The following is a 17096-nucleotide window of genomic DNA, read 5'->3' as shown; positions in this document are numbered from 1 at the left end:
TGCAAAAAACATGTGATGTCTTTGCTGCTGCGTCCATCACCAAACCAAAAGTAGCAAAGGCTAGTCAATCGAAAAGAGGGTATGACTTTCAAAAATATAGGCGAAAAAAGTGACCCCCTGCCTGTAGAAAAATACTCAGTTGAGGATGAAGGAATTAATGTTTTTAGCCAATTTTTTATATTTGTCGTCTGAAGGGTTGAGCTTCAAAACTACACCAATTTCGTGAAAATATGCCACCTCTGTCAAAGTTTTAGGCAGATATACATACATACATTTAAACAGACAGGTGAGATTTATATAATAGATTACTGCAGGGCAAATTGTTTTTTTATTCATTTTAAACATCACATTTTTTTTTCAATTAAGAAACCCTTCTACTCAGAGCGGTTGCAGGGCCCTCCCAACATTATATTTTCTTCTATTGAAGAGGGATTCGTCGACCATGACGATGTGCCTCAAGCCTCCAATTGGCACATCTCTGCAAAAGATTTTCCAGTATGTTCCGTTTTGATGCCGCACCCATGTCTAACGTTTTTGACTGTCGCCATCTCATGAGAGCAGAGATATATAAATTTTAGTGCTTGTGCAAGTGTAAGATGAGACCAGGTGAAAGCATCCCCACCAGCTACACAATTCATGCCATGTATTTAATGTTACAGCATCTCCAGGCATAATTTTTCGCTTTGGTTTTAGCTGGCAATTATGCTCGTATACCCAGCATTTCTTACTTGTGCCAATCAACTTTTTTTCTTGGCAGAATTGTATTGCAGACTCTGCAGTTTGGAATTTTTGCTTGATTGTGATAAATTTGTTGTGTTATTTTTAAAATTAAATTTGTTGTATGTGATTTGTATGACTTCTCATAAATGTAAACAAAAAATTCATTGAATTGTTTTGCTATTGAATTTGATTGGCTAAGTGGCTCGGAATATTCCAGTTCTTTCCGTTATTTGCCCAGAAACACTCGTGAATGTTTGTATTTCTCACGGTACCAAAAATGTATAAGTACCCAAATTTCTGTAAAACACATTATCAGTCTTGTAAATTTGAAGATAAAACATGAAAAGAAACCTTTGTTTTAAACTTATAAAGTTTGTATGAAATGGTTTTTGTTAAAAAATTACTAAGTAATTTCTTAACAAAAACAGTTTCATATTTAGGGAATCTTGTTTCGTTTTTAATTTATAGCAATCATCCACAAAGAACATTTATTAAATAATTTTGCTGGGAGGAATTCATACAGCATTTAATTTTGATTTCAAATGGCATACAACACACCTGACTACAAGTACATTTGAAGATTATTCAAAGCCATATTGTTAATATTCAGTAAATTTCGAGTTTTTTTTTTTATTTCTGTAAATTTGTTGAAACTTATAAATGAGCATTGAATAGATGTTAAATTTTTAAGATAAATTTTTTTGAAATGTAGAAAATTCATTTTTATATTTTGTTATTTAAAAATATCCCCTACACACATGCATTTCGGTTTTTGATAGTCTCTAGACAAAACATATTGTTTATTAAATGTCTCATCAAAATTTTAATTCCAATCTGATTTAATTAAACTTTATTTACCATAAAACAAAAACATACAAAACTGTCACCTTGGACTGCATATATTATTTTTTAATTTGAAATTATTGTCCGTATTCTTATTCATGTTACTGTTAGGGTCTGTACATTAGATTCGTTTGTGTTGTACAGGTTAGCGTTTGAGAAGCATTTGAAATATTTGATAGTGGTAAAGTGTACTGTTGATGAGTTTGAGACCCGAAAACCACAAACAACTGGAAAGCACCGGAATATTGGAAGAGAGTTACCTGCATGCACTGGATTCAAAAATCAATATTTTTATAAACATTTATCAATTCTTGCCACTAAAAAAATGATTTTGTTAAATTGAAAACACAAAAGAGATTTATATATTTTAATATACAGAATGAGTATTTTCTTCAAAAAAAAATTATTCCTAAAACCTTACTCATGATTGATATTTAAATCAGAGTTAAATATTAACTCTGATTTAAATATCAATCATGAGTAAGGAAGATAGTCTTTTAGGAATAATTTTTTTTTAAAAATTAAAAATCAATCAATACCATAATGGAAGCTGTTAAGTTTCAATGTGTTACTATAAAATAATCCTCATCCTGTTAGGATGGGTTGGAGGCTAATTAGAAATTAATCAAAGCTGACTGGCATTTTTACCTAAATGCGAGTTGGGAATATATATATATATATATATATATATATATAAGCAAAAATCAAAGCCGACTAGCAGTTTTTGCTTATATATATATATATATAATATATATATATATAAGCAAAAACTGCCAGTCGGCTTTGATTCCCAACTCGCATTTAGGTAAAAATGTACTTCCATATAAATAATGTAATTCATTCATGCAGTATTGCTAACAAAAACAAACAACATTTACATAAAAATGCGATAAATTAGTAGTCCTGTGAGATGGCTCAGTGGAAGAGGCTTAGGCTTCTTATTGTTATAGAATGACGAGAGAGAGAGGGAGATGTGTAAATAATATTGAGACATGTTGACCGGAAGTCAGGGTCAGCTGATCGGATTGCATGTTAGTCATGTGATCAGGTTAGCTGAATCGTGGAGATTTGGTTTAGACTTAGAAGAGAACGGATAACTTTACCATTGTCTCCTCCCCTTCACTGGTGGTGGTGTGGGGGACGCTGACGTGTGTAAAACAGAACCACACAAACCAGAGTTTCATTTTCCATCCTTCTGCGAGACATCTGGAAAGTGAAATAAACTATAAAACCGATTTCTTGTCTTGGAATGAAATAAATCTTCGTCCAAAACAGGTACTAGGTCTCCCCTCCAAGACGAGAGATGTTTCCAGATGGACCAACATCAACGACGCGTGAAGGTATGTTGAAAAATACATGTACCAGACACACACACACCCAACGGCATATGAACATATTTAATAGACTGACCATTAGACAATCACACACACGATCCCCCTTATTAGAGATAACAACGCAACATTATCATGGGTCCCGATTTCGAATGTCACTAGATTCAGCCACTCTGATGAGTCGTAGGCGATGAAACACGTATCAGTGGATAATTATGTTTTAAAAAATAATACATATATCCCTCCCTATTTTGGAGGTACCAAACTGGTCAAAGGGAAAATTATTCCCAACCTGCATTTAGGTAAAAATGCACTTCCATATAAATAACTGAATTCATTCAATAAGTATCGCTTACAAAAACAAACAAACAACATATATATATATATATATATATGTATTTGGATGAAAATGCTTTCTAGCAGTTCTTAATGTACCTGGATTTCATCTATCTGAAAAATCAGACTTCTTTAAATTATAAAAAGATTCATTAGAAATACTTCTGATTTGGGCTCATCATTTCTAAAGAAGTGTTGAGACTAAATTTAGAAATACTTCTGATTTGGGCTCATCATTTCTAAAGAAGTGTTGAGACTAAATTTAGAAATACTTCTGATTTGGGCTCATCATTTCTAAAGAAGTGTTGAGACTAAATTTAGAAATACTTCTGATTTGGGCTCATCATTTCTAAAGAAGTGTTGAGACTAAATTTAGAAATACTTCTGATTTGGGCTCATCATTTCTAAAGAAGTGTTGAGACTAAATTTAGAAATACTTCTGATTTGGGCTCATCATTTCTAAAGAAGTGTTGAGACTAAATTTAGAAATACTTCTTTAGAAATGATGAGCCCAAAATCAGAAGTATTTCTAATGAATCTTTTTATAATCTATCCGTTACATTTCATTTACATAAAAAGTATAAGATGCCCCTTCTAATCTAATATGGAAGTACCCCCTCCAAACTCTCCTTTTTTATCCTTTTCTTTCTGATATGTTTTTTCTCTACCGGATTTGTCTGCTTTCTTTTAGTATTTTTTATTCCTCATCTTTTGCTTAAAATCTTGATTCGTAATTTTTTGTCAAATTGAATTATGGAATATAAAAAGATATAGCTATAAGTAAAACAAATCAGTTTTCTTCTTTGAAATGTAAAGTATTTAAAATTGCTGTAGTATTTAGAAACAAGACAAATCATTTTATAGATTTAAAAGCAGAAAACGATTGAACTACACTAAAAACAAAAAATTTAACATTTTTATCAATTAGCCATGAAATTCCTGGAGCCCATAAATTGTAAATACTTTTGATTGAATGAATTTATTAGAAAGTAAAAAGATGGCAAGTGTTTTTGTTATTTTTTTAACATCATTTCAAAGTGTTTGCTTGTAGAAATTAAAAATAAGAAAATATAAGATAAAGATGGAACTCTGCCTTTTTGATAACTTGCTTCCATTTCTTCTTTTCAAAATTAAACATAAAAAGAAAATGTACTTTTGGCTAGAATGTAAAATGAACTACTCTTTATTTAATAAATTTCTCTTTGAAAGTTCAAATATAATGCATGGCAGCTCCATAAAAATAGGAGATAAAGTAAATTTGGTGGGGAGTTTATAAATAAACAAAAAAATTTCTATCAGATGTGATCAGCAGATTTTTTGGAAAAATTTGAAAAAAAAAAATTGTCAACTGATATTATGTTCCAGATTTCTGTTTGTTTTTATAAATAGGATTTTGAAGCATAATACTAAAATAAGTGTTTAAAAATCTATGACTGTTTTTGTTGAGAATAATTGATTCCCCCACCCCACCAGACACTAATAATACAAAATTTGTCAAAGTAGTTACTTAAACTTCAAAGAGACAATTTATTTTGGAATGACAGTTTTTGAAAATATTTCTTTCACTTAAAAACATCTCAACTTAGCATAAATGATATTCATCGTTTGGGCAATCATAAAAACAAAAACATCCACACAAGAAGCTATCATTCTATCAATTGAGATAAATTAAAAACTTAATATATTTTCAAAAAATTGACAAAACTTTTTTTATGCAAAATAAATAATAAAAGATTAATCAAAAATCAATGTTAAGTTGAAAAATTTCATTTTAAACAGCTTATAAATTTCATTTGTGGCATGTAGTCATTTCTTCTGATTTTACACAATTGAAAAGTTTTACAGCTTGAAAACTTGGCATAACAAAAAAAATTAACAAAGAAAATCAATTAATCTTAATATTTTGTGAAACGAGCAATGTTATTTGAATTCCAGTTAAACTGTTTAAAAAACAAATAAAGGATCTTGAGATTAGAGAATTATTGGATAAATTTGCTCTTAAAATTCAATTCTAATCAGGTTGGAAAATGATGAATGAGCACCAAAGAATTGAAGATTTGAGAAAAGAAAAACTGAATAATGAAATCTTTGTTATAACAAAGATTTCATTGTTCCGTTTTTTTTTTAACTAAAAATATTCAATTGAATAGTAAAAAAAGTAATTAAAATTCTTTCTTTCCTATTAATAATATTCAATCAAATTGCTTTTAAAGACTATATTAATGGTTGATGATGATATCAACTAGCATTAAAAAAATTACAAGATGTTCAAAGTTTTGTTTAAGAGAAAGCAAAATGTTCGTATACATATAAACATGAACTAAACATTTTTTAAATATTTAAAAGAATTTCATTAATTCATGAAGAGAAAAAGTTCTATTTAAAAAAATGATAACTATTATATTTTAATTTTTTATGTCATTTTTTTTGTCAAGTATTATTATTATTTTTTTTTTTTTTTTAAATTCAATTCTCACTGCTTGGACATTCAGCCATAGATAAACCAGTTAACTTTGAATAGTGGGACAAAACAGAGTTTCTTAGATGCTTAATACATTTAAGTGGGTTTATATTACTATACACATAGATTCAAAAAAGTTGTCAGAAAACAAATATATAACAAATAAATGTTATCAAAGGCAAAGTAAGTTACTTTTCTACCTAACTGGATAATTTTTTAGCGTTTTTATTTGATGTCACATGTTTATTCAGCTCGAAAAACATACAGTGTTACCGATGTATTGAAAAATTTAAAATGGTACCGGACTCTCTGCTGAATACAGTAAGTTTGGAGAAATGAGTTAAAAATAGAAAACTATACAAAATACTGTTAGAAACTCACTCAATATATGTTAGCAGGTCATAGGCTGGCATATAATCAGTGTTTTTTTTTTTTTTTTTTACATCGGTAAACACTGTGTTCTTCAAGCTGAATAAACGTTACATTAAATAAAAACACTAAAAAAATTATCCAGTTAGGTAGAAAAGTAACTTACTTTACCTTTGATAACATTTATTTGTTATATATTTTTTTTTTGACAACTTTTTCGAATCTATGTGTATAGTAATACAAACCCCATTTAAGTATTTAATGATATGAATAAACAAGAGAATGTTATTCTCTCATCTTCAAAGTAAATGAAAACAAATTAAACACAGTTATCTGCCCTTTTCATCTGACTTGAGGCACAGAAAATTTCAACAGAAATTAAATAAATTTTTATCAATTGCAACAAAAATAGAATTGAAATGTTAAACACTTAATCGCACAAACGCAGGTCTTTATGTGTACATCTTAGGATTAGAAATATTTTTTCTTTACACCATCATCATCTTCAGTTTTCTTTACAATTGGAACAAGTTAGGAAGCAACAATTAGTTGGCGCTGGTCGTCGTAGTAACATGTAAGTGTGACACAGGCTGTCACCAAGATCCCAGAATCTGTTGACCAAAATTTGTAACTTCATTTTGCTGCAATGTTAATAAAATGCTCATCGTTGTTGTTAATATTTAGTCCCATTTTCTCATCACTGTCCTTCTATGCTAGTCTGACTTTGGCCTGTATTCGCCACAACAGCAGTTGAAGAGCTGCATAAGGTAAGTTCAGGTGGCTGTGACATCAAACTTTTGTAAAGAGGATTAAAAGCAGAGGTGACACTGGGTTTTAAGACGTATGCATTGTTCTTAGGAGAGCAGAACAAGAGAGGTTCTTTGATTGCTGGTGTTTTCCTGAAAGAGAGAGATTTTTTTAGAGTCAAATTTAAAAGATAAAGAAAAAAATTGTTTCAATTGTTAAGTTACAATATAGAATTGATTTTGTAAACAATTTCTATTTTTTTTTAAAAAACTCTTGCTTTGTGACATCATGTGAGCACTGCCAATCCTACATTGTGTGCTGTGGATTTTTTGTTCATCTTATGTTTTATGGCTGTGTCGTCATTATTTCTCAGCCAGGTGGCTGCCGAGGGGAGTGCATGGGCTTACAAGATAAGCAAGAAAAGAAAACTAGACTGTGAATGTCACCACCGATCATCTAAATGTTAAGGTGCATATCTATATCTCCTATCAAGGCTGGAGATTTCATTTCCCTATTTGCTCCATCTGTCTTCAACCGTATCCAAACTTCATGCCCTCAAGGGTTCCCAATTAATTTCTGTCAAGTGTACTGTCAGCATAAATGTCTACAATGTCGTCAGCATAAATGTCTACAAATGATCTAAGGATGTGATTTGGAAGATCATTAATATAAATCAGGAAGAGAGTTGGGCCTAGGATGGAACCCTGAGGAACTCCAGTATTAATACTGTGAGCTTCTGATTTCTGCCCATCAACCACTACTCTGCCCAGTAATTTCTGTCAAGTGTACTGTCAAATTCACTACTGTCATAAAGTGAGGTCTAATTCACTACTGTCATAAAATGTAAAGCCCCTTGCCAATCCTCAGCATCATAAAACTAATTGTCAATCTTAAACTACCCACAAATTTAGATACATTTCCATGTCCATTGTTTGTTCCCGCCATATATACCTTTTTCCTTTCTCTCTTACTTTCTAGTGCTTGGGACAGGAGTCAACTATAGTATCACAGCTTATTTGAATTATCTTCCATGCAGATTCGTTTTGTGAATGAAATGTTTTATTTTCAGGGCAAGTAGCATATCTAGAGATTTACATAAAAGATGGATCTGTTCTCGACTGGAACACGAGACACATACTGTCTAATGTCTTTTTCAACTGAATCCAAGTCAACTTCTAGATTAGCTGCATATTTTGATGAGGAAAAGGAGAATCAACAGCAGAATAGAAAGTGGTATCATCAGCGTAGATGTTAATTTTCTCAATAATATTCTCTTGAAGTTCATTGATGTAAAGAAACAAAGTTGGTCCTCGAATAGATGTGTTGAGGCATGTCAAACATAACTGGTATGGACATAGCAACAACTGACCATCTTGACCGTTACAGAATTGGTCTGGTGGTGGACCATAAGTCATTGAACTAGTATTCATGAACGTGAGCAGTGAACACACAAATGTTGTTTTTATGATTTAACCGTAAAAAAAAGACTAAACTAGTTTCATCTTGTCGAACTTGGGAATCTATATAGAAATAATCTCTATGTAATGGAAAAGGTTCAATCAGTTCTAAGTGACAGTCTTTTGTTGGGTTGTACTACGTAAGATTAAAATGAAAAATATTATGTCTGATGGTCATGTCTGATGAAATGAGAACTGTCTAGTTTGAAATTACATACGGATTCCTGAGTTTTACAAAAATATTTTCAGATTTAAAAACCTGAAAAAAGGTAGAGATTACATCAGCCATAACATTGTGAAAATTGTAATAGTAATAACAAATAATTGAGTAGAATTGAATTGAGATTTTTGTCTTTGTATGAGTTCTACTTTGATACAGAGTTGATTGCTGTAAAATTGCATTTGTTTTTTTGGCATGTTATGATGAATTGAAGTTTTATTGCATCCTGGAGAGATAGTTTTTCTTAAGTGTATTTCATTGGTCAGGGCAAAATGCAGGCTCCAAAGCTTAAGCTGAGGCTTTGATTTCATAGATTGTAATTTATTTAGGTAGGATTTGCATATGACAATGTGGATAGTGAAGGTGTCATATACTATCTATAGTCATCTTCATGCCAGTTCATTTCTGAGAGGACTTTTATGATTTTAAAACCTTTTGGCATTTTTGTTTCAGCTTATCAACATTTCTTTTAAAGTTAAATTTTCTGTTGTATATTAATTTGTAAGGATTTAGTTTGTTGGATTCAGGTAATATATAATATTTTTTTACAGAATTGTATACAAGCAAGTTTTGATTAAAAAAAAATTTTTTTTTTATACATAGGAGTCTCCACTTATCAAGGCTCAGAGGCCACTCAAGGATAAGGTATAAAGAGTGTACAGTAGTCAATGGGACAATATAATAGGAATCGTTAGTAGTGAAAATTTGGTAAATTAGATTACTTAAGGGGAACAGCTCATCAAGAATTTGTTTATGTTGGACTTGAAGACGACTATATTGTAGTTGTCAGGAAAGTAGGCAAACGGAAGAGAGTTCCACATGCATGCAGCTTTGTTCATGGAATTTACGTTTAGGTTTAGGCACAGATAAAGAGCGGGAGAAATTATTGATAGTGTTTTCAGCTAGACGAGTGTTTCTCGTGAAAGTTTGGCCAGGGAGGGACCACAGATTGGAACTAAGACAAGCACTTGCCATGAAAATAACGATAATGCAGAGACACGCTCGCAATGATTCTTCTGTGAGAAAGAGGTTGCAGGGAAGAGAAAAAGGCATCCCTTACTAGATATGGCAACAGTACTTCATCTTTGGACGTATCTGGCTCTTATATAGGTAGAGAATTGCATAAGCAGCGAGATATCTACTGGATTGATAGAGGATCCCACCATTTTTCCAGCAACCTTGGCAACGGATTTGATATACGTGTTCCATTTCAAATCTTGTCAAAACATGATGAGAGCCATTCATTGATGCCAGATGATGGAAAGATAGAATTGAGCGTTGATGATGGAAAGATAGAAGTTTGGTTTTAGATGCATTAGTAACCAGCTACCTCTTTCCCCATTGTACTATGTGCTCAAGATCAAAGGAGAGAGAATTATAGAGAACTTGGTCATTTACAGCTGTTGATGTGTTGCCATAGATGGTAGTGTCGTCAGCATAAATGTCTACAAATGATCTAAGGATGTGATTTGGAAGATCATTAATATAGTTCAGGAAGTGAGTTGGACCCCTGGAGCTTCTGATTTCTGCCCATCAACCTTATGAACCTATCAGAGAGAAATGATTTAATAATTAAGACATTTTTATCTATACTGTAGCTGGAGATCCTGTGAGTAGATCTTTATGCCATACACTATCAAAGGCCTTTGATATGTCAAGAGCAATTGCCCTAGAAAGGAAGCCTCCATCGAGAGATATGATAATTCTATGAGATATAACCGCAAAAACATTTGCTGTAGATCTAGCAGAATGGAAACCATATTGCATGTCACTAAGAAAGTTATTTTTGCTGAGGTGGTTGACTACTTCTCTATTTAACAGATTAAAGCAACTTACTTATGACGCACAGGAGACTTATTGGTGTGTATTGAGAAGGGGATGACCGATCACCTGAATTCTTAAATACAAGGCATACTAATAAGGTTTTCCAAGGTGTTAGGAAGCAACTCTCCTTAAGGCAACATTTAAACAGCTTTGTATGTATGGGAGCTAGTTCTGGTTGAAACTTTTTTTCCAGCACTATAATAGGAATGCCGTTAGGGCGAGTTGCTTTACTGAAATCAAGGTTTTTGATTAGCTTGGCAACATTATACACAGATATTTGTATGTTGCATACTGTGTTTTCTGATACAGGAGGAAATACTAGGGATTGGTGGCCTTGGTCGCATAGGGTGGAATTAGCTACAAAGTCCATTAATGATGGTTGGGATAGACCTCATGCTTCTGTTCAGGATCCTGTTTGCTATTTGTCAAAACTGGTAGGAACCAAGCCGCTGCTCAGCTACTTTAGACTTGACGGACTGAGCATACAACTCTCTAGTGTTCTTTTACAGTGGTTGCTGGCAGTCCTGAAGGCGGCTTTAGTCTCAGTACATCTATTATGTTGAAAGCAATGGAAAAAGTGATTTTTGTGCACAATGGCAGCAGCACATTCTGGACAGAACCACATCTAGCTGTTAGGTTTTTGCTGGAACTTTTTCGAGGTTATGAAACGGTCTATACCTACAATTAACTATTCCATCAGGTCTGATAATATAAAGGACACATCCTTTTTAAACATGGAATGCAGAGGTAGACCTGATATAAATTTACAGAAACTATCCCAGTCAGCCATAGAGTATTGATATATTGTATGATGGAGAGGTACATCTGAGAACTTATAACATTTCATTTTGTCTTAACTAATACAACCGAGTGGTCGGAAGATCCCAGTGACAGAACGGAAAATGAACACAGCTCAAGGCAAGTTGTGAGAAAAAGGTCTAGGAGACTTGCATACTGGCTGTCAGTGTTGGGCACATGAGTGGGTTCGCGAACAACCTGAGTGAGGTCATAAGTAATGGAGAAATCATGACAGAACCCCCCCTCATCATTGGTCTTGTTTAAGTGGGTTAACCATTTTACATTGTGAACATTGAAGTCTCCACATACATGAATGTTAGCCTAAGGATGAGCAGACAAGATGTGGTCAATTTTCTCAGATATGCTTTTAAAGATAGTAAATCCGCTGTTGTGAATTGGGAAATCATTTTTTTCATCTATTTTATTCCAGTAATTTTGCAAATCTTTTGAGTAACATGGTTGGTGATGAATAGGTTACTGGCAATGATGTTTTTATTCATAAATCAGAAGCTTTGGTATACTTTTGTCTCATCATTGAGAATTTGATAAGTTTTCAAGTTTATAAAAGAAAGTTTGATGTGATAAGACATAATATATATGAAACGTTACATGAAAATGATTTGCTGAGTATGTAATCAAAGTCTTAAAGAGAAAGATTACATTTAGATTACACAGCAGGAAATTACATTTAGATTACACAGCAGGAAATTTCATTGGTTTTAGGTTAATAGATGTAGAAGATCATAGCAAGTAATATAATAATATTGGCAGGAAAACAAGGAAGTGATAATCATGGATGAAAGAGAAATACACAGATAAACTTTAGATGACTTATATTGGAATATTTTTTGCCATCGAGTGAGGAATATGGGATAATGACTTGCACAATAAATTTGGAAATTGTGCACCATAGCTCATTAAATGTTTCTCATAGTTTCAAGAACTGGTTATGAATTATATCTGGATAGCTGTCGTTTTACTTTTATTTATTAAGATATTATTTATTGAGCTCTGTGAAAATGAATGGCCCGGATAAATCAAAACAACCTGTATCAAAAGGCTATGATTTTTGGTGTTCAATGTGAATTTAGTTTTTTTTTTCTCTTGAAATTTGAGGAAGTAGTGAGGAGTTGGCTACAATTTTTTATCTCCATCTGTATCTATTAAATAGGTCAAAATTGATAGTAATTTGTTCTATTTTGTTTTATTGTCATGTTTTATTTACTGAGGTTTAGTTTTTTTGGAGATAGAACTTCTTTATTTTTGTCATTGTTGGCCTAAGTTTACATATACTAATTTTTACTGCTTTTCTGCATTCTACTGTGAACCAAGGGTTTGTTTTAGGAGTTGATTTAAGGATTATTTGTTTTGTCAGCTGATGTTTTTGTAAAATATTTTTTAGTAGACCTAATAATTAAGTATTTTTTGGTTGATTACTTGAGATAAGTTTGCTGAATTTTTTCAATTTGATTTTATGAAGTTATTATTTTGATTTCCTTTCATATGAATTTCTTTAGGCAAAGGAAAATCTGTTAGTGGATGCTGCCACATTGATAATCATAAAATCCTCACTAGAAATCTATGAAAATGGGGTTAGGTGAATGGTTAACATTGTACCAGACTCTCAATGGAGATATATGCGTTTGTTAAAAATGCATAGGTCAGATGATTCTGTTCTTTTTTTCCCAGTTTGATTGAATTTGCCACATCTCTATATTTTGCTGTGATCATTGAAATGTTTCATATGAAAAAGACAGGAAAGATGATCAATCAGTTTTCATTTCTATTATATTTAGATTGTGTTAAGAACTAGTCATCGTAACCCACATAGATAAGTCAAAACAAGGAGATTTGTCATAAGATTGTTTATACAAGAAGCAAGATAACCGAGCTAACATTATGCTAAATACCCCATCTGTTTTAATTAAGAACAAACACTGTTAAATTTTTATTCATAAATATCTGTTTATGGGGAAAACAATAGTCTTTTATTCATTCATAAGAGGGGGATGCATTTCAGGAGAAGCTAAAATCGCACAGTTCCAGAATAGGGTCAACTGGTGTGGAATTCAGTGGTTTGCGATTTTACCGAGAGCCAAGGCCATGATGAAAGACACTTAGTGTGGCTTCACTTGCAATGTGTATTGGCTGTAGACATGTTTTCCTTCAAGCTGTGAATAATTTACATGACTAAAATGGGAAATCGAGACATACGAGCAGAAATTAATCTTAAAAATTCATTAACTAATCAGTTTTAATTAAAGTTTTGATATGAACTAAAAATAAAGAGTACATTAAATTTTAGTTAGCATATTTTCTTGTGTTTTTGTTATAAATAAATGGGTACTTCACGGGGAACGTGGACCCTGCGTAAACAATGTTTTTATTTAATGATTGCTCCCTGTTTTGTTTCACTTTCTTTGTATATATCTCAGACTTTTTTTTTTTTAAATTGTGCATGTATTTATTTATTTCAAAAATTTTTTTTTTCATTTTTGGGGGGTAAATTTGATTCATAATTTTCTTTCGTGCTTGTTTTTATTTTATTTCATTTTGATTTTTTTATTATTTTCTCCACGAAAGATTTTTATTTTTTTGTTTAATTATTTTTTTTTATATATATTCAAATAATGTTCCGTGGCCTCAAATAGTACCTGCAAAAAAGTTTTCATGATTAAATAAATCAGAGACAACCTTTTGTGCATGCGCTTACAGGGAGCAATCATTAAATAAAAACACTGTTTACGCAGGGTCCACGTTCCCTGTGAAGTATGAGTAAATGTACGCGCCCTGCTGAAATAATGTTATTTAGAAAGCCATTCTTAAAAGGAGGAGGGGTTTTCTAACTATTCCACACTTTCACCTAACAATTTAATGAAAAAAAAAAAAAGATATCATAAAAATTTAATTTAACTTGGAAATACTATCTAAAATATAGCACAGTGCATACACTGCACAAGCACCATTATTATTATAATAATAATAATAATAAAAAAAACTGGTGTAGATGACATCGACTGGTGCCACATTAACTAGTTGTGAAGGGTCAGGGAGGATGGAAAGTCCAAAGTGGGAGATTACTAACCAGATCTCCACTGAAAGTGTGCAATTCAAATCTGGTACCTTGGGAGAGGAGGGGGGAGGCATTTTGTCACCCAACCCCAGGAAACACCAATGGCTGATGCCAATGAGAAATCAATGGCAAACGGCTGTTGCGATAACATGCAATCATCTGCACGAGTGGTCAAGAGGTGAAGAACACTGGAAATCTGGGGAGACATTGTCACTTGGTCTCCAAGGAACACCACATGTGAGACAACTAGTAGTGAGTGAAATAATAATGTCCCCCTCCCAAATTCACTACCACCCTGATTTAATATCATAAATGTTTACTAAACTTTCTTAGTTTTTAACCAATATTCACATCATGCATTTTCGTATTCATGTATTCTGCACGGATATGAAAATGAAGACTATAGTGGAGTATAGGAATCCTAACCATGTAACTGATGAAAATATGCTACACGTTTTGATGAAAAACATAGGGGAAAAATGGATATAGAACAGAAAACCAAAACTTTAAATATAATTAAATATAATTTCTGTATTATTTCAACATATAATCTTGTAGGGAAAAATCCTGGGGAAAACTAAGGGGCACTCTGGATAGGAACAAAAATGAAAATTGTCTCAGTCATGAAGGATTTCTCATCCACCAACCGAGGACAGAAAAGGTGAAGTATAGCATCAAAACAGATACTACACTGTGATCTTGTCATGAAGGCCAAGAATTGTTTGTGTTTAATATGTTTGTTCCCTTAATTCAGTTTTATCAGTATTAGATTGCATATTGCTTTAAAATTACATAATTTTACATAGATAATATTTATATTTTATATTGAATAAAGTTCAGTTTCATTATTAATCAAATTGGGTTCCTTTCTTTTCTTAACATGTTTTAATGCTCTTTTTAAAAATGCCCTCGTATAGTATCAACAGTAACAGTTTGACAAATCTTACCTACATTGCTTGCAGGCATTTTTCAGTTAACAGGCCTTCTTCCTCTCAGTGGCCTCAGTATAAGGTCTTGGAGTTTGTCAATAAAATACTTGTAAAATAGGCAGAGGGATGCAACATTTCATTGATGGGACAAGGTTGGAGTTTGGTTGACAGAGTGGGACCTATCAGATTGGCCATTCTTTTTTAACCCTGTCCAGGAGAGAAAGATGCACCAACCCAAATGTGGCAGCAATACTCCATGATGGTGGCCTTATAGAGTTACAAGATACTCTCCGGCATAAGTGTAACCAAGTTATGGGGTTGATATGCCGTTATAGAGAAAGAGCCAAAAGAACGAAAAAGTAGGACGATCAAATGACTCTTTGGTTAGAACAGACAAAGGAAAAAGTATGTCAAGAGATACTTATTGTTGTAACGGTCAGAGTTTGGAGTGAGCTGGCTGTTTATTTTGAAACACAGAATTCGAGATGAAATGACAGGCGGTTGTTTATTTTAGAAAACAAGGTTTGAAAGCTGATGACAGGCAAGTTTTCTTGTTGTAAACAAATACAAACTCGTGATGTTTAAAGGGCATTGATGGATATGTATATATTCCTCGAACACAGAGAAAAGAACAGAAGGAGAAGAGAGGAGGGGGAGAAGAGGAGAAGAGAGAATTCGATTTTGGCGAATTCAGATGGTGTTAAAGTCTGGCAGAGAGGGCTTTTGACTTAAAACAAGTATCTCCAATGGCCGAAAAACTTATCTGAACTCGAGTCACAAGCTACCGTTTTAAAATAGCTACAGCCAACTTCCTTCAAACTCTGAAATATTATTAGACCATTATTATTGTGAATAAACCCAGACTAATTGTTTATTCGTGTGTGGAATCGTTTTTATTTCCTTTTTCACCACACTAAAATCCACGGCTCTCTTTTCGGCAATGTTCGCCGGTAAGTGAGTACACAACGATAGGTCCGGAGTATAAATTTAGACGATCAACTGATAATTCTGTCATTACCCCATACTAGCAACATTAAAACGGCTAAGAATTATCACCGGCAGTGGTCACTGGAAGGACGAAAATAGTGAGCTGCAAACCGCCAGAGTCGGGTCGTTTTCAGGCTGCCGTAATTGGAGTGGAAGAGTTCTGAGGTCGACGATCGTCTCAACCGACCGGCTGAAGGGGGTGACATAAGTAACCCTCTATCGCAGTAGAGAGAGAGAATCCACCTTTGCAGCAGCTTTGGCAATGCCATTCAATATATCTGTTCCAATTCATTCAGCTGAGTTTGAACGAAGAGCTTTCATGTAGAATATCATTAGCAATGGCTATCAGCGGTTGAGAAAATTTCTTCTAATTATTAAAGAAAAGAAGCTTGGCAGCATTGAATGTTACCATCCATTTATGTCCCTATTTCACTACAGACTGGAGGTTTTCTTCTAATGTTTCAGCCATTTCCTTAGATGTGTGTTCATTTTTAATAATATGGAATAGATTTATTCTGACAGATACATGTTGGGTAGCAACAACTGATAACGAAGTTGATAAGTAAGCCAATAATCATATTATATGAATCCGAGGATTCTATTGTTGGCACTGGTTTCCCTGGTATTTTTGTAGTCAGAATTCTTTCTAGTAAAACATTGGGTATTTACAGGAATATAGTTGTCAAATAAAAGCAGGATAATTATTTATATTCATAGAATACATTGCTCTCAAAAGGAAAGGAAAAAAATGGAAACAGCATTAACCCCATGCAGGTTTAACCAACTTCCTCCAAAGAAGAAAGTTCCATGGGAGTATGAAATTCACAAGCAGTCCTCAGTCACATGTATATCCCCGTTAGGAGAGATGATGCCGTTAGGTTTTTGCAACTCTTTCAGGAAGGTGTCTGCGTGCATCTTACGTATAGTGCCTGGAATTCACAAATTCATCACCAATCTGATACTTACCAGGCTCACATTGCTTAACTTCGTGAGAACCAGTG

At 33.0% G+C, this 17096-nt stretch overlaps 1 protein-coding gene across 2 annotated transcripts in view; it reads right to left on the bottom strand.

Moving 5' to 3' along the window:
• Positions 1-6394: 6394 nt before the first annotated feature.
• LOC145247358 (protein FAM117B-like) overlaps positions 6395-17096 on the bottom strand; it is a 35209-nt gene continuing 24507 nt past the window's right edge. For both annotated transcript variants that reach the window (XM_080109038.1, XM_080109039.1), the window contains exon 7: positions 6395-6959. In XM_080109038.1, coding sequence (XP_079965164.1) covers positions 6758-6959 — 202 coding nt within the window. In that variant the 3' untranslated portion in view covers positions 6395-6757. The remainder of the gene's footprint in view (positions 6960-17096) is intronic.

Source organism: Euprymna scolopes, chromosome 25, assembly GCF_053919585.1.
Source record: "Euprymna scolopes isolate OS-2025 chromosome 25, ASM5391958v1, whole genome shotgun sequence".
Taxonomy (NCBI): domain Eukaryota; kingdom Metazoa; phylum Mollusca; class Cephalopoda; order Sepiida; family Sepiolidae; genus Euprymna; species Euprymna scolopes.
This window is presented reverse-complemented; position numbering and strand designations above follow the sequence as displayed.